A 23,303-nucleotide genomic window follows, 5' to 3' on the forward strand; every position below is an offset into this window, starting at 1 on the left:
GAGTCGAGTCACGATTAAGGGGATATATACTTTGTTCGAGTCGAGGTGTTGATGAAAGTCCCACATCGACTAATTTAGGGAATGATCCTGTGTTTATGATCGAGGAATACTATTTCCAGTGGTATGAAGTATTTTGAAGAATCTCAAAGCAACACTATGAGAGTTTATGCTCAAAGTGGACAATATCATACCATTGTGGAGAGTCATGTTCGTCTAACATATAATACATATGGAAGCTCGTGTTTACGTTCCATTCTAATAAAACAACACAGAGGTTTCAGAAACATGACTAATTTATTGTCCCGAGTTTCGACTCCCGAATTCTGAAAGAAAGCTTACAGGTGTGCTCCATAGTTACACACACAACACCAACACCAACACCAACACCATGGCCTTTTCCCCTTTCCACCGCTTTCTCTTCGTAACAGAACTCTTCTCCTCCCTGGGTCTCCATCTCCACTTCTCTGATTCAGCTCCTCCCAATCTCCCCGGATAATGGAGGTGATCGGAAACTGCTTGGGACCGCCGAGGTTGAGAAGAATCCAGAGAACTCTCCGCAATTTCAAGCTTACCATCCTCTGCCTCTTCCTCACCGTTGTTGTCCTCCGCGGCACCATCGGCGCCGGTAAGTTCGTCTCCTCCGAGTGGGACTTCATCCACTTCCGTGACCGCTTCCCCTTCCGCAACCGTCTCCTCGTCGAGCATCAAACGACGTCATCGAGCGGTGGAACGGACAAACCCTACCGACTTGGTCCGCCGATCTCCGACTGGGATGAACGGAGGAGGAAATGGCTTGAAAACAGTCGCGGATTTCGTCATTTCACCCGGCCGGGTAAGCCTAGGGTTTTGTTGGTTACTGGATCGTCGCCAGAACAATGTGAGAATCCGATTGGAGATCATTACTTGTTGAAATCGATTAAGAATAAAATTGATTACTGTAGGTTACACGGAATCGAGATTTTCTATAACCTAGCGGTTTTGGATGCGGAAATGACCGGATTCTGGGGGAAGCTTCCGTTGATACGGACGCTTCTTCTATCGCATCCGGAAGTAGAATTCATATGGTGGATGGATAGCGACGCAATGTTCACCGACATGTCGTTTGAAATCCCTTGGGAGAGGTATAGAGATTTCAATTTCGTAATGCATGGTTGGAAAGAAATGGTGTACGATCAGAGAAGCTGGGTTGGGCTGAATACAGGGAGTTTCTTGATGAGAAACTGTCAATGGTCGATCGACATTCTAGACGCGTGGGCTACAATGGGGCCGAGAGGGAAGATCCGAGAAGAAGCAGGGGAAGTCCTAACGAAAGAGCTGAAAGACAGGCCAGTGTTCGAAGCAGATGATCAATCCGCCATGGTTTATCTTCTTGCAACACACAGAGAATCATGGGGGAGCAAGATCTATCTAGAGAATTCATATAATCTCCATGGATATTGGGAGGTGTTGGTGGACAAATTGGAGGAGAAGGGTGGGGGAAATCGGCCGCTGGTGACTCATTTTACAGGGTGCAAGCCATGTGGGAAAGCTGGGGATTACCCTGTTGAGCGATGCTTGAAAGCAATGGAGAGGGCGTTTAATTTTGGGGATAATCAGATACTCCAAATGTATGGATTCATCCATAAATCGCTGATGAGCAGAAGAGTTGAAAGGATTAGACGGGTAAGTGAGAATGAAGTTGGATCGATTCAACCAGTTCTTTCCCCTGCTGTGGAGGTGGAACCACCTTCTTCTAAAGGTATTTTGTCTCTTATTAGATGAATCTGTCGCTTGTCGGTTCCTTTTTTTCAACATTGTTCATAGACGTGTCAGGAATGTGTTCTTTTTCAGAGTATGAATTTAGTAGGTGGAAGCTAAATGTATGTGTTTGTTCCTTGAAACTCGGGCATGATCCCAAATGTTTATAAAGTATTTGGATTGCATGAACTAATACCATCCATTAATACTAATCCATTAGTGTTTTGAGGATGATGAATGATGAAAGTCCGGCTAATTTAATCATAGGTTTGATCTTTCGAGAAGGATGATAGGTTTATAATTAAAGAATGCTATCTTCATGAATACTATCTTCAATCTCCATGAATACTATCTTCATTGGTGTCCGACATTTTAGGGTAGTCTAAAGCAAAGTCATGAGAGCTTATGTTCAAAGTAGATAATATCATAACATTGTGGAGAGAAAAATCTTCCACAAAATCAAGTCATAAGAGCTTATGTTCAAAGTGGACAATATGAGAGCTTATGTTCAAAGTGGACAACATCATACCATTGTGGAGAGAAAAGTCATGAGAGATTATGTTCAAAGTGAACAATATCGTACAATTGTGGAGAGAAAAGTCATGAGAGATTATGTTCAAAGTGAACAATATCGTACAATTGTGGAGAGTATAAAGCAAAGTCATGAGAGTTTATACTCAAAGTGGACAATATCGTGGAGAGCCTAAAGCAAAGTTACGAGAGCTTAGGCTCAAAGTGAACAATATCATATTTTATTGAAACTTTTGAACACGTGATCGTGAAATTTGTTCAAAAGATGGTAACATTATTTGGTAACGGGAAAATGTGAAATTTCACGTGGATGGTCGGGAGAGAACAAATCATCATAAATCATTTCTTATAAGCCATGAAACTGATACGCGACCATATGAGAGGTAAATTTTGTGAAATACTAAATAAATAAAGGTGTAATATACTATTTTAATTTTTTTTATAAATTTAGGCATATTGTATTATCTCCTATGTTTTTAGCTATAAAATATTATTGAAATTTATTAGGCATATTTTGCACTTTTTTAATAGAAATTGTATTTAAAAAATAAAATAAGTCAATTCACTCCTAAGAAAATTAATTTCGTTACAAAAATTCAAATTATTCGAGGAATAAATCTTACGGATTTTTATACCCAACTTCATTTTATTACATTAATAAATTAAAAGGATATATATATATATATATATATATATATATATATATATATATTTTTTTTTGACGAAATGTTAAATAAAACAAAAACATGGAATTTAATAAATTTTGACCATGGACAACCAACTCTTTATTTTAATGTTATAAATATTTTTATATTGTTTTATTCTAATACTATTAGATAAACTCGAATAAATTAACCCGATGCTTATTGAATTTAGAAGAGAATAAAACTATGGACACAAACAACCCTTCAATTCACAAGCGAAAAGAAGTCCCAAACAAAGCCCACAAGACAAAACCCCATATTATTCATTACTAGACCTCAAACAGAAACCATTGTAAGACTCACGATAGTAAGAAAAACAGACCAAACCAAGCAAGGCCTAACCAAGTCCGCCGCAATCCCGTTCACTCCCCGGAACAACCGGTCACACCCAACCAGCGTCGCCGTCTTTCCCAAACACGCCACCGAGCCTAGCCATCGCGACCCGGCTCCAAGCACGAGGCCGTACCACGCCATGCACAGCACCAAGTACAAAGTGTAGAGATACACCGCGTTGGGCTTAGCTTGGAACCCGCCTTCAGCCCAGAACAGCCAGCTCGAGATGCCCATCAACAAGCTAGAAGCCAACGACCCCCAATTCACGACCCTTGCCGAGGGAACCCAGAAGGGCTTCGTGGCGGAGGGGTAGTAGTTTTTGGGTCTAGAAAGGAGGAGGATGGAGAGGAGAGTGACGGCGATGGGGATGGATACGGCCACAGCTAGAGACTTCAGGCCTCGTTTGGCGATCGCCTTGTTCTTTGCTCTCTTCGCGCTAGCCTCGTCGGCGGCGGGGGCGGCGGGGGAGTCACCTGTTGTTCGGTGCTTAAGCTCGGTGGAAGCCATACTTTTGTCGGAGAATTACAAAATGGGAAAAAGAATAGGAGATTTAAGGAGGTGGAGGAGTGAGGGAGGAGGACACGTGGAAGGAGAGGAAGATGAAAACGTGGACAAAACGACATAATTATATCGCATACAAATATATGTATGTGACACGTAGCTAATTTTGAAATTATGCTCTATTTTGTGTACTTTAAAAAAAAAGTTAACCGCATTTAATAAAGATTTAACTTAACGATTAAGATATCTATTTTTTCGATTTTAATATTATCGATATTAGATGGATAAGTATTTATTATGTGTTTTTATTTAAAATACGAGGTTTATAATAAAAATGACTAATTAATGATAAAATATAATAATTACCTGTTAAAATTACAATTAAAATAATGTAATAAATGAAGTTGTAAAAATTTAATATTGGGGTGGAATAATCATCAAAGTGGTCCAATTAGCGTTAGGGCTCAAATAGCGCGAACGAGAAGTAAAATCCACGTGGGTTAAAAGCCCACTTTGCAGCCCATTAAAAAATGGCGATTTTGGTGGGCCTGCTTCTCGGACCAGCGCCGTGTACGTCAACAGCCTTGCAGGTCTGGGGACGGAGGGCAGCTCGACGACGGGGAAGGCCATGGCTGCGAAATCGGTGAAACCTCCGCGCAAATTAGCCAATTCCCGCGACAATTATTGTCGAAATCCGAAGCTCGGATTTGCGTTATGTTTGATCTTGGCCGATGCTTTCCTCGTTGCCCTTATCATCGCATATGTACCCTGTAAGATCGAATTTCTACTCATTTCTGTTCTTCTTAAAATGGATTTTCGATATATCCTTTTGACGCCATTGATTGTTTGGTTCCAGATACTAAAATTGATTGGGACGCTTACATGTCGCAAGTAAGTCTTGTTAGTAGTAGAATTATAACATCAATTTGCTTAGAATTTCGATCACAAGTGAACTTGTACTTGGTTTCAGATTGGCCTTACCTCTCTAAAAACTGTAGCAGTAAACAGCAAAGAATGATAAAATTACAGATTAAGATTTAGAGTGTTTCAGAACAATTCCATTATTTTGTTTTAAGTAGAGCATTTCTTGCGCATCAATGGCCGTTTGTTTGATCTTTTACATCTTGGTATTATTTTCAAGCAGGTAAGTGGTTTTTTGGGAGGGGAGAGAGATTACAGCAAATTGCAAGGAGACACTGGACCTCTAGTTTATCCTGCTGGATTTTTGTACATTTATTCTGCCATACAGCATGTCACTGGAGGAGAGGTCTATCCAGCTCAGGTAATAGTTTGTACTTATAGAGATCAAGAAACTGTCATTTACCCTACTGATCTTTTGTTATTTCATGGTTGTTTGTAAGAACTATAAGTAGGTGACTTGGAAAAATTAACGATACCGTGTTAAAAAATCTCGAAGAGGCGGTTTGGGTGTTTTTCTGTTGTTTGGGTCCGGTTCAACGTTTTTAAGGGTTGGTTCGACCGGTTCGTGATCCTCGGGAGCGGTCCACGTTAATTTCAAATTATTAATGTGCACGAACTCTTGTTCATGTTCAAAAGTTGCCGTAATTTGTTTTAAACATCAGTTCATTCCTTAGAATATAGGATTTTATTGATTTATTTATTTTTTTCATGTGCTAAATTCAGGGAATATTGTTTTCGTTCCTGAGTGGTAATAAAATTCTATTATTGCAGATTCTTTTTGGTGTCTTGTACATTATAAATCTGGGAATTGTCTTATTTATCTATGCGAAGACCGATGCGGTAAGCATTTATCGTCCTTTCTTTTTCTTGTTCTACTTCTTTTATGCTGCAGAGTATAAACTAGGTGCCTTAACATAGCTTAGCAGGCAACATAATCGTCCTTACAGCCTCGACCTTATCGGGGACTAGCACCTATTACGGGTAGAAAGTAGTAGTATATCTTAGATGGTAACAAGTTGTTTAATCTTCAAATTTTTTCAAATTGATTGCTTTCCAGCTTCCATTCTGGTCTTTTTGCTTACTCTCCCTCTCCAAACGAGTGCACTCGATCTTTGTGCTTCGGCTCTTCAATGATTGCTTTGCCATGACTCTTCTTCATGCTGCATTGGCCTTAGTTCTTTTACGAAGGTGGAACCTTGGATTAATCATCTTCAGGTATCATTATCTCTGTTATAGTATTATCTTAATTTTTATGTTACCACTTTTAACCGTCTCGTTATTCCGATTCTGCAGTTTTGCTGTTTCCATAAAGATGAACATTCTTCTATATGCCCCACCTTTGTTACTTCTGATGTTAAAGGTAATTCTCGTTATCGTTTTTATTGTTTACTTACCGTAGTTTCCAAATTTATTTTTGTTCAGATTATTTGTTATGACAATTCAAACTATGTTACAGGCTATGGATATCGGTGGAGTGATAACGGCTTTAGCTGGGGCAGCTCTTGTGCAGGTGCTTTGCTTCCTATTTTAACTTTGAATTTCTTCAGCTGAGTGTCTTCTGAGTTAAAAAAGAGCTTTAAACTTTGGACTTATTTATGGTATTTCTTGACATATAATTATTTTCCCCATAAGATCTGTTTCCTAAGTGCTCTCAAGTTTACCATCAGTAGCTACTACATAGTCTTTCTTTTCCATACGGACAGTTGGACGAGTTTAATTTTTAACATTGCTATTTACTTCATCTTCGAGGATGTATCGTCATCTACTTACATTTGCTCGATCAACGGTTTTGCAGATTCTTTTGGCGCTTCCTTTTATAGTTTCACATCCATTTGAATACATATCAAAAGCTTTCAATCTTGGGCGCGTCTTCATCCACTTTTGGTACATCTCACTGTACTTCCAAAGCGCTGTCATTTTTTAAGAACATCTTATACCGTATTTATTGGCCATCTTCTAAACGATACAAGATAGTTGATTCGGATCATCTTTATTTGTAACTTTGTTTCTTCAATTCGAAGTGTTTGTGCTTTGATGTATTAGGTCCGTTAACTTCAAGTTCGTCCCCGAGCCAATATTTGTGTCAAAACAGTTTGCTGTGCTGTTGCTGATTACTCACTTGATATTGTTGGGAGTTTTTGCTCATTACAAGTGGTGCAAGTAAGTGCTTTAACTACTGACAATAAAGTAGAAACTAATGTTATTATGGTGATAATCTTCTATTTGAGCCTGTTAGAAAAGGAAGATTTACTGAGAAAACATTGGGCCGTTCAGTGGGTTATAAGTCTTATGAATGCATTAGTTTATCTTCTGGAGCATTTGCAGCAATATTTGAGATTTGTTCATTTTCTTCCAGGCATGAAGGTGGGCTTTTGAACTTCATCAATTCATGGTTTCTCTCTATTAAACTTAGATTTCCCAATAACAAGTCATCCTTCAAATTACTTAAGGAAGAACGTAAGTTGGTACTAAAACGATATTTGATGTAAATTGTAATATGTCTTATTCCCTCTGCTCGATTCATCTAACTATTTCATTGGCTCAGATGTCGTAACAACGATGTTTGTCGGGAATTTCATTGGTATTTTGTGTGCTCGATCATTGCATTATCAGTTCTATTCATGGTAAGCTGAGTAACTCAATCCCTTCACAATTAATGGAAAAGGATGAATTATCTCGACCCACCTGTTAACGACTGCATCTCATATTTTTACGAACACACCATCCGAACCTCAAGCAATGGTGTCAAAATTTCATTTGAATAACATTTGATTATCATGATCATATAACTCATCAGATCCGAAGCAGTGTGGTATGAGCTCTAAACGTCATATTTGATTATGCTGCAGGTATTTCTTTTCCCTTCCGTATCTGTTGTGGAGGACGCCGTTTCCTACAGTATTACGGTACCTTGCTAGATTAACTCGTCCTTCTTTTCTGGATCAATTTGGGCACGTACAATATATCGTTATTGTTTCCGTTTTTTTGCAGTTTGGTTCTGTTTACAGGGATAGAGTTTTGTTGGAATGTCTATCCTTCTAATATATACTCCTCCATCTTGCTTCTAAGTCTTCACCTAATTTTGCTTTGGGGTTTGTGGTCTGGACCAGCAGAGCATCCTTATGTTCACAGCGAAGCATCAGATAGGAAACAAAAATAAAAAATTCAAGCTCTTCATCTGTGTATCATTACCATTAGACTGAATTGCATAGATTTGATTTTCAGCTAACTTTCTCGTGTTACTTTCATCCCGGGAATCGTTTGATACCGTGGGGGAACGTGATCAGGTCAACTTCGGGGTGTCGAGCATCAAATTTTAGGTTAATTTAGTTCGAGTTTTTGCCCTCTGTTATTGTCATCTTGGAAATGGACACACCCTTGAAAGCTGCTGTCTTTACTTGTATTTAGTAGGTTTTATTCTTACTACTACTTGTGTAACACAATTTAATCATATTTTACTTGGTTGTGCTTGGGCTCTGGAGTTCGTTCTAACATGAAATTACTGTAATTTGAATTTGAAAAGCAATCATGTTGGCTTTAGTTTGAACTTTTCCCAACCCAACTGCCTCTTTTGCTTTCTTTCAGAATGTGACAACAATTTAATAACAAAGTCAAAAGGTTTTCAAATTTTGAAAATTTGAATGTCATGCCTCCATAACTTTGCACTCTTTCACTACTCTTTCAGAAGTGAAAAGACTAAAATACCCTTTGGATATTCTTGATTTATATTAAAATACCCTTTGGATATTCTTGATTTATATTTTTGTAGCAAACGTGTTAAATTTACGAGCTTCACATCGCTTTTATAGTCATTTACGAGCTTCACATCGCTTTTATAGTCATTCTACTTATGTAGTAGACATTTTATGAAATTTGACGACAAAGAACATGCTAACTGATATATATATATATATATAATTTTCTTTTTGTTTAAAAAGCTTAAAAAAAAATTTGTTGTTGAAATTTGGTTAAATTATAAATCTGTGTTTATTTGATTTCAAAATTATAATTTCAAAGTTTTATTAGATATGAAATTTAAATAAATTAATTTTTGACCATTTAAATCTAAATCTGTATAAAATTAATGTGTTCATCACATTACATAATGATGAATGGCAAAATGGTAACTTTGTAGAAAGTGGGGGCGAAATGAGCATCACTTAAGCAAGCAAGACAGCCATTCGCCACATTCGTCTTTCGCATTCTTCACCCGCTAACCGGACGATTGGGCATCGCGAGTTTTAGCATTATCTCCCGATTGTCTCTTGAAGATCCAGTTTTGCAGATATGGTGAGCGTTTCCCCTTCTTCAACCTCATTCCATTCAATTACGCTTCTTCACTGTTGAATGTCATTTCTCTCGTGTTTTCAATTCGCATAGCTTAGTTGTGAAACTTTTGATGGAATGCGAAATCCCTTCGGGTTTCCTTATTCTTCTGACATGAATTTCTGTTGTAAATTTTATTCGCGTGGTCGTCAAATGATTCTGTTCAGCTTTAGTTGTTCAATCGTCTTGTAACCTTTTGCTCACTTTGAACAATGCCCATTAGATCACCTAGGTTTTAGATACTAAAGGTTGGTTTGGGGTTCGGTTGCTGGTGACTTTCTTGTGGGGCTCATGTTTTCAACTTTTGAATCGATGGATGGTTCAAAGCTTCGTCTCCTCGTTAATGTCATAATGTGTTAAGATTTCAATCTCTCTGGGATTTTTTAAAAAGCTGCGGTTGTTGATTTGGTCGATGTCTGCATGCCATGTAATATGGTGTGGTTTTGCAACTGAGAGATCGAATCTTCTCGATAGTGTGTGGATCCTTGTGTCTTCTCGATAGTATTTGCTTGTGGATCCTCCCTTTTTCAGATGATTGTCTTTTCCTTTTGTCAAATCCCTTATTTTTCTCATGGGAGGATGAGCACTCTTGACCGTATCCAAATATTGTCTTCTGCCCTTCTAGGCCCTTATGGTGCAACGCGAATCATGTTCTAAGGGGGGTTCTTAGTTTCCTGAGTCAATTTGGGACATATTTTTGGAGGCTTTGGTGCCAAGTGACCCGAATCAGTTCAGATAAGGCTGTGACGTAGTAGGTCTTATTCCACCCGTTTCGAGATAGAGGGATGTTTCTTTAGCATGTTGCTTTCTTTGTGGTCTTATGGAATATCTAGCTTGAAAGAAATAGAATGATACTTGGGTATGGAGAGTTCTAGGGAGGAAATTTGGGCCTTGGCTAGGTTTGCCTCCTTCTAGGTCTTGGCTACAAAGGATTTTTGCGATTACCCTTTATCTATCATCCTTTTGAGCTATAGCCCTTTTTCTTAATTTTGTATATTGTTAAATTTTTTTGTTTTTGGGTCTTTTTGTATTGCCCTTGCATATTCTCTTAGTTGTGGCTGATTGCTTTTGGGAGGATAAAGATCATTTGACCGTGCCCAGGGACCAAAACATCAGTTTTCTAGTTTATTTTGATCACTGTTTTATCTATAGACCGCTACTGATTTCTGTTCCCATATAATTTTAACATACTCGAATCAGAATCAGACTGTTAAATGTAATTGTCAATACTGAAGATGTTTGATGCTTGATCTTAATTCTTTTTCAAGATTGTCACCCTCCATCTCCAGTGGTTCTTATTTGTTTGACTTATTATTGTTCATATTATTTGACTGGTTTGTTTTTGTACCATTGTGTGACAGTGTGAAATACACGTCTTACTCTTTTTGTCCTGCAGGATGGGCATGACTCTGAAGATCCGAAGCAAAGCACGGCTGATATGACGGTTTTTGTGAGTTCATTTTCTTTTCTCTTAGTTCATTCTCTCTGTTTATCCCCATTTGATAGTCAAGCCTACGTTATTTAAAAGGTTGGTGTTATAAAGTTTGTCATTTCCCTTTGACGTATACTCTTGTTCTGTCTAAAATTTGATTCCTAAGGCATTCTTGATTGTTTGTTGCTGGTTTATCGTTAAATTGGTATTTACTCCTCTTCTTTTTTCCAGGTGCAAAATCTTCTTCAACAGATGGTGAGTTTCAGTTAAGTGTAAGTCTCTGGCAGAGAAGTTTATGTCTAACAAAATCTTTTTTATGCAGCAATCTAGGTTCCAAACCATGTCTGACTCCATTATCACAAAGAATATCCTTTCTAAATAATTCTATTTATTTTTAGCATTTCTCTAAAGTCGTAGTTATGATGATTAATTGTTTCTGATACGCTTGGATACATGTTGATTTTTGAGTTTTGCGAAATAACTCGTATATTTATTTATTTGTTTAATAGGCTTGATGGTGCAATTTCTGAGCATTATCATTTTCTTTCACTCTATCAAACAATGATCTGGTGAACGTTATATCAGAATTCGTTTGACTTTCTAGTACAGCTTTTGGAAAAGAAGTAGATTGTAGGATAGCATAGCTTTCTTGTAATAACTTATAGTAAATAAGCTTTCCTTAACTTGAGCATACTCGATGAAATGGGGAGCCGCATAAATGAATTGGAGCAGAGCATCAACGATCTAAAATCTGAGATGGGTGTTGAGGGCTCACCGTCACCGATGACTCCTTCAAAGTCGAGTGCAGATGAAGTGAAGAAAGATGAAGGTTCTGCCTTGAAATAGTTGAGAGTGTATGCTTTATTGTTGAGTTTGATAACTTGCAATATTCTCTTTTTGCTATTGCCTTTGTGAAATTGAAGCCAATGCTTAGGATGAAACAGAAAAGTGCAATATGTTCTAGACTTGTACTTGCTATTTCTGCATGATTTCTTATTGATAATATAGTGATGATTATACTCTATGATGACCTCATACAACTACTACTGCTCATCTCTGGTAACAAAAGTAAACACACAAGTCGTTAGCTTCGGCAACGAGCAATAGCACTGCAGCCACGGTCGTAGGGGTTAGCCTCAGCACCTGGCTGGCAATTGTAGTAAGATGCTCCTCTGCGTGAGCATGGCACCTTGTTGGCCCTGAGCGCATCGTAGCTTATGTAGTTTACATCGGCCAATATGCGTCTATTGATTTCGGAGTCCATCTGAAATTCAATGTCGTCCATCATGCAGTCTACCATGGAGCCATGACAGGTAGCTAGAGCTCGATCGAGGACCCAACTCGGGCCTTTTGTGGTGGTGGCCAATACTGCAGTGGAGAAGACGATCAGGAATGCAGCGATGAAGCAAAATGGAAGGAGAACAGAAAGCTTGGCCGCCATTCTTGCTTTATCTGCTATTCCTGGTATGTCTGTACAACCCCCTTGAATCCTTTATATTGATTTGCAAGCAAGTTGGTTGGAATTGGTCTTCTGATTTTTGTTTATTATTTATATTTGTTTTGTTTTGATCTTTGAAAATTGTCTCATTAATTTGGCTCTGTCCTTGAAATGAAATGAGTTGAAAAATAGATTTATTTACACTCTTTATTTTCAAGCATAGACTTATTATGGGTGGAGTAGAGAATAATCTTTATTTTCAGTTTTTAATTATTATATTAAAAGTCTAAAGACAGGCTGGAAGCTTTGATTTAAATAATAAAATGCTAATGAAAAATGTAAAATCAATGATTATAAACAAGTATATATATGTGTGTATATATATATATATAAACAGGATAAACTCATATCAAACCTTATTTTATGAGTGTTTATTTAGTCTTGAAAATATTGGAAGTAGACTTTTATTATACCTAATTCATTTTAGTATTTAACATTAATATTGGTGGATACGTATTGGCATAATTAACAAGTCATATTATTATATATCCTTTGATGTTTTGTTCATTTTTGTCCTTATACCTTCGGCGGGTATGTATATTTTCGTATTAAACAGTTTTTATTGTGCATAATATTTGCACGTAGGTACCAAAATGGTCACCTTTTAAGTTGGGACGGGAGCATTTTAAAATGAACATCAACTAAAATGAATAAAGGTTGAAAGTATAGGGACGTTGGAATTTAGTGTGTTTGACATAGTTTTTTTTCTTGTACGTCGGTTGGGTTATATATAAGTTTATTTTAGTGGTTGGGTTATATATAAGTTTATTTTAGTGGGTCTCACATTCTATTATTTCATTTAGTGGGTCTCACATTCTATTATTTCATTTAGACGGCTCATTATTATTATTATAATAATAAATAAGATAAAAGAAAAATAGATTGATCAACTACGCTACGTATAATATAATTTCACATTTCATTTTGGACTTCGCATTTGGTAGGCTTAATCTCCTCGTGCATTATTATAATCCATTCATATTATAACAAAATACAATTTTCAATATTATAGTTTCGTATTTGATTAAATCTGATAATATGGTTAGTATGTATCAATATAGATTAATGTTAAATAAGTAAGTCGTGATTATTAAGTGATACAAAAATGATTATTTTATCATTTTTAAGTTAAAAACTAGATTATATTTTTGGAAAGTTTAAGGAGTAAACTAGTTATTGTAACGAAAATTTTTCTCTATTTTTTATGCACGTGTATATATATATATTTAAAAAATATTGATTTTAGGGATTTTTTAATGGATAATTTCTCCTCTTCCATATAATTCTATTAAAAAATGCAAAATATCATATAAATTTGATATATGAGCAAAAATATAATATGAAGTAGAATATAATTTAGGGACTTCTTCCCTCATTAGTAGAGTTCATCACAACCCATTTTAGTCATCATCTGCTGCACCAACAATTAACAATTTCGACTAATGGCAGCTTTTGGCGTACAAATGTGGGCTGAATCAAACAGGATTCTCTCCCTTTTCGCCACTTCTCTGTCTCCGATTCACATCCCTCAAATTCAAGCTCAGCTCATCGTTCAAAGCCTCCATTCAAATCCCACCATAGCCCACCATTTCATAAACACTTGCCATGATCTTCGACTTCTCGATTCCGCTCTTCGCTTCTTTACCCAAATCCCCAAACCCCACGTCTTCGTCTGCAATTCCTTAATCAGAGCCTTCTCGCACTCCAAAATCCCCCATACCCCTCTTTCCATTTACGCCCACATGAACAGAAACTCCATTCTTCCCAATAATTACACCTTTCCTTTCCTTCTCAAATCCTTGGCTGATTTCAACGACTTTGTGAGTGGACAATCCGTTCATGCCCACGTTGTGAAATTGGGCTATGTTTCTGATGTTTATGTGCAGAATTCGTTGATGGATGTTTATGCGTCGTGTGGGAGAATGGGGTTATGCAAGAAGGTGTTCGACGAAATGCCTCTGAGAGATGTTGTGTCGTGGACTGTTTTGATTATGGGTTATCGAGTTGCTTTGATGTTTGATGATGCTTTGATTGCGTTTGAGCAGATGCAATATGCAGGTGTGGAGCCTAATCGTGTGACGATGGTTAATGCATTGGCTGCTTGTGCGAGCTTTGGAGCCATTGAAATGGGTGTTTGGATACATGAGTTTGTGAAAAGGAGAGGGTGGGAAATGGATGTGATTTTGGGGACTTCTTTGATTGATATGTATGGGAAATGTGGAAGAATCGAAGAGGGATTGGTTGTTTTCCAAGCCATGAAAGACAAGAATGTGTATACATGGAATGCACTCATTAACGGGCTGGCATTGGCCAAAAGCGGAGAGGAGGCCATTGCTTGGTTTAAGAGAATGGATGAAGATGGAGGAGTTAAGGCAGATGAAGTGACATTAGTGGCAGTGCTTTGTGCTTGTAGCCACTCTGGCTTGGTGGACATTGGCAGGCAGATCTTCGGGTCGATGATCGACGGTAAGTTCGGGTTTTCTCCAGGAATCCAACACTATTCATGTATGGTTGATCTCTTGGCTCGTTCTGGGTGTATTGAGGAGTCCTTTGAATTGATTAAGAATATGCCTTTTGATGCCACCAAAGCAATGTGGGGGTCTTTGCTAGCTGGTAGCAGAGCTCAAGGGAGCTTGGAAATGAGCGAATTTGCAGCACGGAAGCTTGTTGAAATGGAACCAGAGAATGGTGCTTATTATGCTGTTTTATCCAATATCTGTGCAGAGATGGGGAAATGGAATGAGGTTGAGAAAGTGAGAGAGATCATGAAAGTGGAAGGACTGAAGAAGGATCTGGGCTCGAGTTCTGTTGAGAGCTTCAAGAGCCTGCCCCATTTCCCATGATATCGAGTTCCATGGTCATGATAACCGAGGCGACGATAAGTCTCGCTTGTAATGACTTTGTAAATGCTTAAAAAGCACTTGGGAAATCATTCCAAGTAGGCTCATGATCTCCCTTGTCGCCTTTGTACCCGAAACAGATGCGTTGTGCTAACCCGCGCGTAACCTTCCTTTCCCTATCCCTCTTCTGGTTATACCATTACCAATCTCGGGTAACCCCCGAGCCGGCTGCCTTTGACCTAATAAGAACCAATATCCTTATGATCAAATAAGGACCAACTTACTTCTCCGATCTCAACCTGAAACTTGTTGGGCCATTTTGACTATCCCTGATCCTAACTAGACTAGATAAGGGTTAGGAGATTCTTATTAGTGTAGAATAGTCATTTTCTCTAAGTCGCGCGGGACTGAGTGGCAACGACATGGAATAACTTGTTGAACGGAGACGAGTTGCAGAGTTCCATCCATTGTTGGGCGTCCATAGTTTTCTTAGTAATGGAGATGGTAATTGGTGGCAGATTTGAAGCTCCCATTAAATACTTGTGGGCCTGTAATGGTTTGAGCTCCAAAGCAGAAAGGAGGCAGTGAGAAAGTCTTGGAAAGCTGCATTGGTTACAGGTAAAACTTTTATTAATTTATAAAATTGACCATATTTTTATTAATTTAGCATAAATTAAATACAAAACTCTGTCGTTTTGTAAGTGAAGTGAAGGAGCATGGGTAATAATCAGGTGGCTTAGTGAGTACCTGGGCTCGCCTTTTAAAAGTAGCTTCTAGAGAAATTAGGGTTTTACTTATTTATAATAAACTAGTTTTAAAATCTTGATTTATTTAATATATACACATATATTTAATTAATTATAATTAAACTCTTAATTTTGTATTATTAGATTTACAAATTTAAAAAAAATTAAAAGTTGTTAAACTATTTATAATTTAATAATAATTATTTATTGAGTTTATATTTTACTCGAAAGTGACCGTACACGTCACCTAACACACGGCCTTCTTTGATTGGTTCAAATATTTGGCCGGGATTTTCCATTTGTTCAGACGTTTAAACTTTGACCTCTTTATTTTATTCTTTTTCCCTTTTTTTTTCATTCAAATTTTTATTGTAAAAAAATGAATATTATAATATAATTAATATATTTCCATAAATTCTTTTATAGTAAGGTTAGAAATTAATTATATTTCCATTGATTTTTATATAAATAATAAATGAGTGTCGCTAAGATGGGTAATTTTTACATTACCATTTATTTCTTTTTTCTTATTTTGGATTTATTTTCATTATAAAAATCATGGTTAACGAAAAAAACAAAAAAAAAGCTCTCTGACAACGAAAAACCAAAAAAAGCTCTGCCCTACCTCTCAAGTCAAGATTTGGACCCTCACAATCACTAGCATAAATCACTAGCTATGCTTTTCTCTCATGCATTTCTTCGTTTAGGGTTTAATATTCCGACGTCCTAGGCGTAGAGGAACCATACCAATCCATCTCGAATTTGGTGGTTAAATTCTACTAGAGGAACCACACCCACTAGCATAAATCACTAGCTATGCTTTTCTCTCATGCCTTTCTTCGTTGAGGGTTCAATATTCCGGCGTCCTAGGCGTAGAGGAACCACACCAATCCATCCTGAACTTGATGGTTAAATTTTAATGCTGTGACAGGTTCAATATCCTATACTGGTGGTTAACCAATCCATCCTAACTGTGTACTGGTGGTTAACCAATCCGCATAGAGGAACCGGTTAAATTCTACTACGGTGACAGTACTGTGGGAGAGGTCCTGCAATGATAAAAAGTTTAACACCTCTACCTCCAATTCCGAGAAGTTAAGAATCCACCCAAGCCTTTTATTTTTTCTTCCCATAAATTGGATTATTTTGAATTTTTTTAATTCAATGAGTGAAGTCAACTAACTGCAACTAATTATGCTCACCTTATTTTTTTATTTTCTTAAAAAAATGTAATGTAAATATTAGTTGATTAGTTAAATTAATAAAATATAAAATCATTTGGTCTTAATTATACTTTAAATAGAAATTAATTTGATTGCTCCCTTGAATCACATCATAATCAAATTATTGTGAATACTTTATCCCATATAATAAGATCTTATCTTAACAGCAAGGCTCAAGTCTTTGATGTTATCACTAAAAAATAAGACCAAAACTCCTTTAGATTGTTGGCACTCCACACGCCCAAAGTTACTATCAATGTTCATATGAAGTAGGAAGAAAACAAACTCAGAGATCTAATAGTTCATCATGTATAGCAACCAATTCCTCTGAATACGATAATCACACAGATCCAGTTCATCATACTCAGAAGCACCAAGCTCGTTACATGGATGATACACACAACACACACAGAAACAGAGAGGACCTACAGAGAAGACACTACCACAGTAGTCTTTTATTCAAGTTTGTGATGATATGATCAGCACAAATGAAGACCCATCTGCAAAGTCTAAGGCTCCATCACTTGCGGAGAGCAAGGACTTTGGCCCAAGATGGCCTGGCTATGATATCAGCCACCCAAGCATTGACATGGGGTCTAGATTCAAACAGTTTCTTCGACGGTGTAGCCAATAGGTAGCCTAATACGGGGAGATGGTGCAGATCAGCCAAGCTGAAGGAGTCACCTCCCAAGTATTTGGACCCGGACAGCCTTTTCTCATAGATGTCAAGAACTTGGCCTAAATCAGCTTCGCTTTTCTCAACCACTGCAGGATCTGCATCACCCAGCCCAAATAATGGCTTTAGGCAGAACTCGAACACCAGTTTCATGGCTACTGGGTCAAAATGGTGGCTCTCCACCTCGATCCACGTTAACACGACCGCCCCTTTCTTGGAATCTTTCGGAATCAACTCGGTTCCGTTGCTAGCATAATTTCCCGAGATATACTGCGTGATCGCCCTGGATTCTGCACACAAAACATTTTATCAAACACCTTGTGTGCAAAGTCACAAAAACCCACAATTTCTCCCTCTCTCAAAGTAAATCTTACCAAAAAGCGTCAGATCTCCATCGTTAAACCCAGGAACTTGACCAAAGGGCTACAACCAAAATCAAAATCAAAATCAAACCAACAAAACATTCAGGTAGTGATAACCCCAGAAATATCAAATCAAATCAAATCAAACCAAGACAAGGGAAATGACTAAAAACCCACATTGATTGAGAGGAAGGGCTCTTTCTTGTGTTCCCCTTCATGCAACTTAACATTAACAAGCTCGAATTGAAGGCCCTTTTCGTAGAGGGCAGCTAGAACCCTAGCTGTGGCTGTAGAAGTGGGGATTCCGTGAACTTTAATACCGGCCATCGACACGAAAACAGGATTAGCGATGAACTAAGAGAAAAGGAAGATTGTGGAGAAAATGGATGTGAACTTGTGAAGGAAAATGGTAAATTATATATAGAAAAAGAGGTGGTGGGTAGGCGGTTTGATTATTACACTGATCAGCGCCAGTACGGCCTTGGCCACCGCGCTTCCACACACAGTCAATGACCAATATGATGCTTACACGTGTCAAAGTTTGTTTTAGAAATAGTCTCTAGAGTACCTAAGAGAACGTGGCCCGTGATTTTACCTAACCATCTTAGGGGTTATTAACAAAAAAAAAAAATAATAATAATAATAATAATAATAATAATAATAATAAAAAATATATATATATATTTAAAAATAAAATACTAGAAAAAAATTAAATAATTGTGTTAGAATATTGTCTAAATAGCATATAAATAAATATTATTTTTTAGTCAAATTTATTTTAATTTATTAATAATATACTTTAGGCTCTTAGTTTATGTGGGAATTATCTTAATAATTATTTTAATGAAAATAATAAAAAGATTTATATTTAGAAAAATAATTTAAAATAATCTGTATGGATACCTAAAGATATAATATTCTTTATTAATTATTGAAAGATTTATGAAATATTAAAATCTGATATTATAAAATTTAAAATAATAACAATATTTAAAAAAATAAAGTGGGAAGTTTTTAAATTTAAGAATGGAATTATGAGTTGAATTATTTTCTTTAGTGTTGCGAATAATTAAATATAATGAATGCGCCCTTTCCCTATTCTATTTAGCACGTGCTTCTTTTTTCACAACATTTAAATTTTATTGCTCTTACTTTTTCCAAGGCTGCAAACACTTTTTTTTTCTTTCTTTTTTTACTCTTACCATTTATTTTTATTTTTTTGGGTATTGGGACACAAATTTCTGGATTTTTTTTTTAATTTTTAATATACATATTTTAAAATATTTATTTAATGGATAATTTTGGTTACAAAGTGTAAAATATTTTAATATATTTTGAAAATTATCGGTCGATAACTCAAACTTTAATATTCTAGCATCAAACTTTAATATTCTAGCATAGTTGTATGTATGTACAGTCGAAGTGAATCCCACAAGGTTATAGAAATAGACAAAGTTTTCGATCCTCTTGCTTAAACTTAAAATGAAACCGACAATTTGTGGAATTAAGTTATTATTAAATTAACTTAATGGATCTGAATAGACGAAGGTTGATCAAATTAACTACTCCCAAGGTAAGAATAACTATATAAAAATCTTCAACCAACGTTTAGATTCTTTCCAATTATTATTTTTTATTTTTATTTGTAGTTCCGTTTCTACCTACCACCCACCCACGTTGAACTTTAAAACAAAATAAATTAAAAAAAAAATGTCTAATAAATATTTAATTTTTTAATTTTTAATTTTCAAATGATATAATTCTGATGTCTACTAAAATTTTAAATTTTATAAATTGAATTATCAATTTATAGTTTTCTTTTTCTTTTAAAGATGGAAATCTCTCATTTAATATTAAAAAAAAAAAGATTATTTTACGAAAATATTTTAAAAGCAACCCTATTGGATAAAAGAAAAAGAGGAAAAAACAAAAAAAAAAAAACTCGGTTGGCCTTTTCCAAGGATCGTACTAATGGTTTTTTAATGATTATTTTTGTTTTTATTGAAACACCAATAATCCACACATGGAGAAAATTTCAATTAATTATTTTTCAAGTGTTTTTTTTATATTATTTATTTAATCCTCTTCCATTAGATTCTTCCAAAAAAAAAAAAAAAAAATTGTAATATAATATTCAAATTAAGATTAAAAAAATTTAATTATGGCATCGCAATAATCACGTTACTTATTTTTCGCTTCTAAAAGTGAAAACAACGTACCTTCACAAATAAACACGTGACCTTTCAACATGATTTGCCTGCGTGTAAGAATCCAAATGACCAAACTATAGCTTTTTCTCTATGCCACCATCAAAAGCATGTGTTTCTTGATCCATTATCTATTGCAAAAACCTCCTCATGTTCTAACATGGAAGCTGACAGAACACAACCAAATGCAAACATTCATAACATTCCAGTAGGGAAGCAAACAATGGCAATACCTGGACATATGTAGTACCCTTTGACAACTCTACAAGGATGGAAACTTATCCTAAATGGCACCATTCAAAACACACATGGCTAGACTGGTTAGTAAAGGTTTCGACCAATTATCCGGGTCGAGTACTGCTATAACTTACGAACCAATGCCTATTCCGAGCAACAACTGCTATGATAAAAACATATCCTGCACTTGTTCTTAGCCAAAAGGCCTAGAAAGGTTATCAAAAACTGCTATGATATTCAATTGCAAGCCTTGTCTTATCCAACTTGTTGACATGTCTTTGTACCTCAAAGACACTGAATGGTACATTACGTTGTCATTCAAATCCCCATTATATTACAACAAAGTTATCTCAAGAAATCTCATGAGCCATGTTTTCTTCTCTTCATTTCCACCCCCCCCCCCCCCCCCTTTTTTTTATGTATAGCAAATAAGACAAGTAAAATTAAATATGAACATTAGTGGCAATAGTAGCATTTTTTTTCTTTTCTTCCCTTTCCCCTAAGACAGACATAGGCCAATCTATACATGTGCATCGATCTATTTACAACATGCTTAGGAGGAAGCAGGAAAATGCATACATACGACATAGCCGAAGTAAAGAGAATATTGGGCTAGAAGGCTTCCTCTGGCATTAGAAAGTTGTGATATTCAAGCTGTGTCATCTCACCTCCGTTCACTGAATCAAATTGGCATCGGTAGAAGCTGCATACAATTAAAAATGGCACATCAAGATTCTAAATATTCAAAGCGGCAGTTAAACAAACAACCAAACAGAACATAGAAATGCATGGTGTAAAAGAAAATGGATTCTATAAGTTTGGGCAGTGGAAGAAAAGAAGATCTGAAGGGGAGTCGCTAAGAATACCAGATTGAATGGAAGCTTTCACAATTTAGGGTAATGCTGAAAATATAATGAAGCAAATAACAAATGGTTCGAGTTAAAACAGAAAAGGAATTGTCTATTTGCGAAAACAAAAACGTTCACATAACTATATTTTTATATGATAACGTCGAATTTGTAGTTAGGTTTCCCAAGCAACCCCCATCTTAATTTCTATTCTGCGTAATAATCCCGTAATAATGGTCAAGTGCAAGAGAAATAATGAGAAAAGGGCTACAAAGACCTATTACCTTCCATCCATTCCAAGGATTACGACTGTATTCTTCTGATGACCAAAAGCAACAACATACTGAGAGCCTTCATGCAAGCGAAACTGAGCCACAGACCACTCTGACTTGAAATACTTTGGCAAGACACCTACAGGTGCAAGAGAGATCATTATATCCAGAGGTTTAAATAGGACATTGGACGTTACTTGCCATTAATATGCTACAACATAATAAGGCTAATCTCCAATCTCTTTGCTTTCATGGGGTATTGCTGGCTGTTCTTATTCTTCTAGCAATCATTGAAAGAAAAATATGGCGGACAGTGTCAGTCCAACACTTAATTCTGTTATCTTCTAGTCTTAAGCGTTCTCTTTTAGAGGGTGCAAGTAAATCTCCCTAGCTGTTATACTTATCGATTAAAAGGCAATTCGAAGCGATTAAAAATGTTTCTACTACCTTTGATGAAGGAAAAGGAGGAGCCAGATGGTGCCACAGAAAGAGAGGAATCGTTTTGATGAGACATATCATTCCCAAGAGATCCAGAATTGACTTTAAGGCTGAATACATGGACAGTACCCTTGTCACTGGACACTGCCAGCCATTGGGCAGTCGATGAGAAAGCCAAACTGTATATCTCTGCTCTATCTGCACCTCTCCTTACCTATGCATCACATCCAGATAATACAAAGTAAATTCGTTGTCATGTTAAGTACTTCATAAACGACTAACGAACAAGATTACAGCTTCGTTTTCAACAACAAAACTAGAGTTCAACATCCTCATTACACTGAAATTCTAACAATTCAGAACAATCCCAGAAGAAACTTCGTTTCCAAGAACATTAACGCACCTCTTGAAGCAAATTTCCATCAACTGTGTTGAATATCCGAACCAAAGTTCCCTTGGTGCTCGCTGTAGCAAGCAATTGGCCGTTGGTCGTAAGCGCGAAGCAAGCAATCCTCGAGTCGTGAGCCATAATAAACTTTGTCCGTCGAGAGGCATAATGCTCAACTCTAACCTGCCCCTTCTGCAGTCCGGGGCAGACTAGCACAAGCGAAGTACTCAACTGGGAAACAGCACAAAGACCCTTAGGGTTTGCAATAGTTTCGATCTGATGAAGCAACTTCAAGTCCGCAAAATTGTACACAAAAACCTTCTGCTCCAAAATAACAATAATCCGGTCTCTCTGTAGACGAACACCGCGAACAGCAGACCTAAACGAAAGCTCACCAATACACCGGCTCTGATGGTCATCCCAAATCATGACCTTATTACATGGATACTGAGGGTCAGGCCCACCACCAACAAGAGCCAAAATATTACACCGAAAAAGCATCTCAACGACGCCAATACCACCCCCACGGTCAAAATCCCTCCGGAAAATCTCACGGAATGGATCGCAATTGTAGATCCGAAACCCCCGGTCAGTCCCCACAGCGAAGCAGCCATGGTCCTGATTGAAGGAGAGATGTAGCAGAGAAGGCTGCGAAGCAGCCGGTTCAACCGCCGTGGACGAAACGGTCGTCTCCACCGTCTGCGGCAACTGGGGCGGCTCCGATGAAACTGAATCGGAATCAAAGCGTTCGGAGTCAGCAACGGCCGGCGGAGGGTTGGGTTCAGGATTCGGCCATGGAGGTGACGGGAAGGCTGAGAGGGTCTCCATTAGAGACGGGGGAACGGAAAATCGGAGAAATTGAGGTTCAGATGAAAACGAAGATGGAGGAATCTTAAGACATGATTTAGAAGAAAACGCAGAACAAATTCGAGCTTCGAAGGATTGGGGATTGTGTGAAGTTACGAATTTGACTTCGAATCGTAAAGTAGCTCTAGAGGGTGCTTGGGGGTACTTTCGTCTTTTGAGACACCTGCTGATTCCGCCCCTATTCGGCGAGTGAGCGACACGTAGCTGTAAATGACG

The 23,303-nt window shown here is 37.1% G+C and overlaps 7 protein-coding genes across 7 annotated transcripts; 4 read left to right on the forward strand and 3 right to left on the reverse strand.

Annotated features, from left to right (window-relative positions):
* Nucleotides 1–432: 432 nt before the first annotated feature.
* On the forward strand, nucleotides 433–1,926 carry LOC111807028 (xyloglucan 6-xylosyltransferase 1). Its single transcript, XM_023692596.2, has one exon. The coding sequence runs from the start codon at nucleotides 496–498 to the stop codon at nucleotides 1,759–1,761; it is 1,266 nt and encodes a 421-aa protein (XP_023548364.2). The 5' UTR covers nucleotides 433–495; the 3' UTR covers nucleotides 1,762–1,926.
* A 1,189-nt stretch (nucleotides 1,927–3,115) lies between these two features.
* TSPO (TSPO(outer membrane tryptophan-rich sensory protein)-like protein) lies at nucleotides 3,116–3,827 on the reverse strand. Its single transcript, XM_023692597.2, has one exon. It carries the CDS (start codon nucleotides 3,810–3,812, stop codon nucleotides 3,249–3,251), a length of 564 nt encoding a protein of 187 aa, XP_023548365.1. The 5' UTR covers nucleotides 3,813–3,827; the 3' UTR covers nucleotides 3,116–3,248.
* A 522-nt stretch (nucleotides 3,828–4,349) lies between these two features.
* On the forward strand, nucleotides 4,350–8,204 carry ALG3 (asparagine-linked glycosylation 3). Its single transcript, XM_023692595.2, has 13 exons — nucleotides 4,350–4,576; nucleotides 4,663–4,697; nucleotides 4,951–5,088; nucleotides 5,499–5,567; nucleotides 5,785–5,942; nucleotides 6,021–6,087; nucleotides 6,184–6,237; nucleotides 6,523–6,611; nucleotides 6,771–6,887; nucleotides 7,084–7,184; nucleotides 7,273–7,351; nucleotides 7,577–7,633; nucleotides 7,719–8,204. The coding sequence occupies exons 1-13, from the start codon at nucleotides 4,435–4,437 to the stop codon at nucleotides 7,885–7,887; spliced, it is 1,275 nt and encodes a 424-aa protein (XP_023548363.2). The 5' UTR covers nucleotides 4,350–4,434; the 3' UTR covers nucleotides 7,888–8,204.
* Nucleotides 8,205–8,856: 652 nt separating this feature from the next.
* Nucleotides 8,857–12,124, forward strand: LOC111806438 (heat shock factor-binding protein). The gene is made up of 6 exons (XM_023691749.2): nucleotides 8,857–9,017; nucleotides 10,450–10,503; nucleotides 10,717–10,740; nucleotides 10,808–10,850; nucleotides 11,180–11,314; nucleotides 11,778–12,124. The coding sequence occupies exons 1-6, from the start codon at nucleotides 9,015–9,017 to the stop codon at nucleotides 11,804–11,806; spliced, it is 288 nt and encodes a 95-aa protein (XP_023547517.2). The 5' UTR covers nucleotides 8,857–9,014; the 3' UTR covers nucleotides 11,807–12,124.
* Nucleotides 12,125–13,307: 1,183 nt separating this feature from the next.
* LOC111807249 (pentatricopeptide repeat-containing protein At5g56310) lies at nucleotides 13,308–16,464 on the forward strand. Its single transcript, XM_087129267.1, has 2 exons — nucleotides 13,308–15,441; nucleotides 16,417–16,464. Exon 1 carries the CDS (start codon nucleotides 13,426–13,428, stop codon nucleotides 14,824–14,826), a length of 1,401 nt encoding a protein of 466 aa, XP_086985393.1. The 5' UTR covers nucleotides 13,308–13,425; the 3' UTR covers nucleotides 14,827–15,441; nucleotides 16,417–16,464.
* Nucleotides 16,465–17,081: 617 nt separating this feature from the next.
* On the reverse strand, nucleotides 17,082–18,229 carry LOC111807250 (glutathione S-transferase). Its single transcript, XM_023692894.2, has 3 exons — nucleotides 18,008–18,229; nucleotides 17,843–17,891; nucleotides 17,082–17,758 (listed from the first exon to the last, which is right to left on the reverse strand). Exons 1-3 carry the CDS (start codon nucleotides 18,155–18,157, stop codon nucleotides 17,313–17,315), a joined length of 645 nt encoding a protein of 214 aa, XP_023548662.1. The 5' UTR covers nucleotides 18,158–18,229; the 3' UTR covers nucleotides 17,082–17,312.
* A 2,449-nt stretch (nucleotides 18,230–20,678) lies between these two features.
* LOC111807441 (autophagy-related protein 18a) lies at nucleotides 20,679–23,160 on the reverse strand. Its single transcript, XM_023693174.2, has 4 exons — nucleotides 22,236–23,160; nucleotides 21,842–22,046; nucleotides 21,407–21,533; nucleotides 20,679–20,977 (listed from the first exon to the last, which is right to left on the reverse strand). Exons 1-4 carry the CDS (start codon nucleotides 23,046–23,048, stop codon nucleotides 20,887–20,889), a joined length of 1,236 nt encoding a protein of 411 aa, XP_023548942.2. The 5' UTR covers nucleotides 23,049–23,160; the 3' UTR covers nucleotides 20,679–20,886.
* Between the last annotated feature and the right edge of the window lie 143 nt (nucleotides 23,161–23,303).

This window comes from Cucurbita pepo, chromosome 12 (genome assembly GCF_057944985.1).
Source record: "Cucurbita pepo subsp. pepo isolate OVF chromosome 12, ASM5794498v1, whole genome shotgun sequence".
Classification (NCBI taxonomy): Eukaryota; Viridiplantae; Streptophyta; class Magnoliopsida; order Cucurbitales; family Cucurbitaceae; genus Cucurbita; species Cucurbita pepo.

Excerpts from the sequence above, each read along its gene's own strand:
- LOC111807028 (XM_023692596.2), top strand. The coding sequence starts at position 496 with ATGGAGGTGATCGGAAACTGCTTGGGACCGCCGAGGTTGAGAAGAATC.
- TSPO (XM_023692597.2), bottom strand. The coding sequence starts at position 3,812 with ATGGCTTCCACCGAGCTTAAGCACCGAACAACAGGTGACTCCCCCGCC.
- ALG3 (XM_023692595.2), top strand. The coding sequence starts at position 4,435 with ATGGCTGCGAAATCGGTGAAACCTCCGCGCAAATTAGCCAATTCCCGC. Across the intron at positions 5,943-6,020 it reads CTTGGATTAATCATCTTCAG|TTTTGCTGTTTCCATAAAGA; the intron begins GTATCATTATCT and ends CCGATTCTGCAG. Across the intron at positions 6,888-7,083 it reads GCTCATTACAAGTGGTGCAA|GCATGAAGGTGGGCTTTTGA; the intron begins GTAAGTGCTTTA and ends ATTTTCTTCCAG.
- LOC111806438 (XM_023691749.2), top strand. Across the intron at positions 10,851-11,179 it reads TGACTCCATTATCACAAAGA|TCGATGAAATGGGGAGCCGC; the intron begins ATATCCTTTCTA and ends ACTTGAGCATAC. Across the intron at positions 11,315-11,777 it reads TGAAGTGAAGAAAGATGAAG|TCTACCATGGAGCCATGACA; the intron begins GTTCTGCCTTGA and ends TCCATCATGCAG.
- LOC111807249 (XM_087129267.1), top strand. The coding sequence starts at position 13,426 with ATGGCAGCTTTTGGCGTACAAATGTGGGCTGAATCAAACAGGATTCTC.
- LOC111807250 (XM_023692894.2), bottom strand. The coding sequence starts at position 18,157 with ATGGCCGGTATTAAAGTTCACGGAATCCCCACTTCTACAGCCACAGCT. Across the intron at positions 17,892-18,007 it reads AGCCCTTCCTCTCAATCAAT|CCCTTTGGTCAAGTTCCTGG; the intron begins GTGGGTTTTTAG and ends TTTTGGTTGTAG. Across the intron at positions 17,759-17,842 it reads TGGAGATCTGACGCTTTTTG|AATCCAGGGCGATCACGCAG; the intron begins GTAAGATTTACT and ends TTTTGTGTGCAG.
- LOC111807441 (XM_023693174.2), bottom strand. The coding sequence starts at position 23,048 with ATGGAGACCCTCTCAGCCTTCCCGTCACCTCCATGGCCGAATCCTGAA. Across the intron at positions 22,047-22,235 it reads ATGGAAATTTGCTTCAAGAG|GTAAGGAGAGGTGCAGATAG; the intron begins GTGCGTTAATGT and ends TGTGATGCATAG. Across the intron at positions 21,534-21,841 it reads CTCCTTTTCCTTCATCAAAG|GTGTCTTGCCAAAGTATTTC; the intron begins GTAGTAGAAACA and ends TTGCACCTGTAG.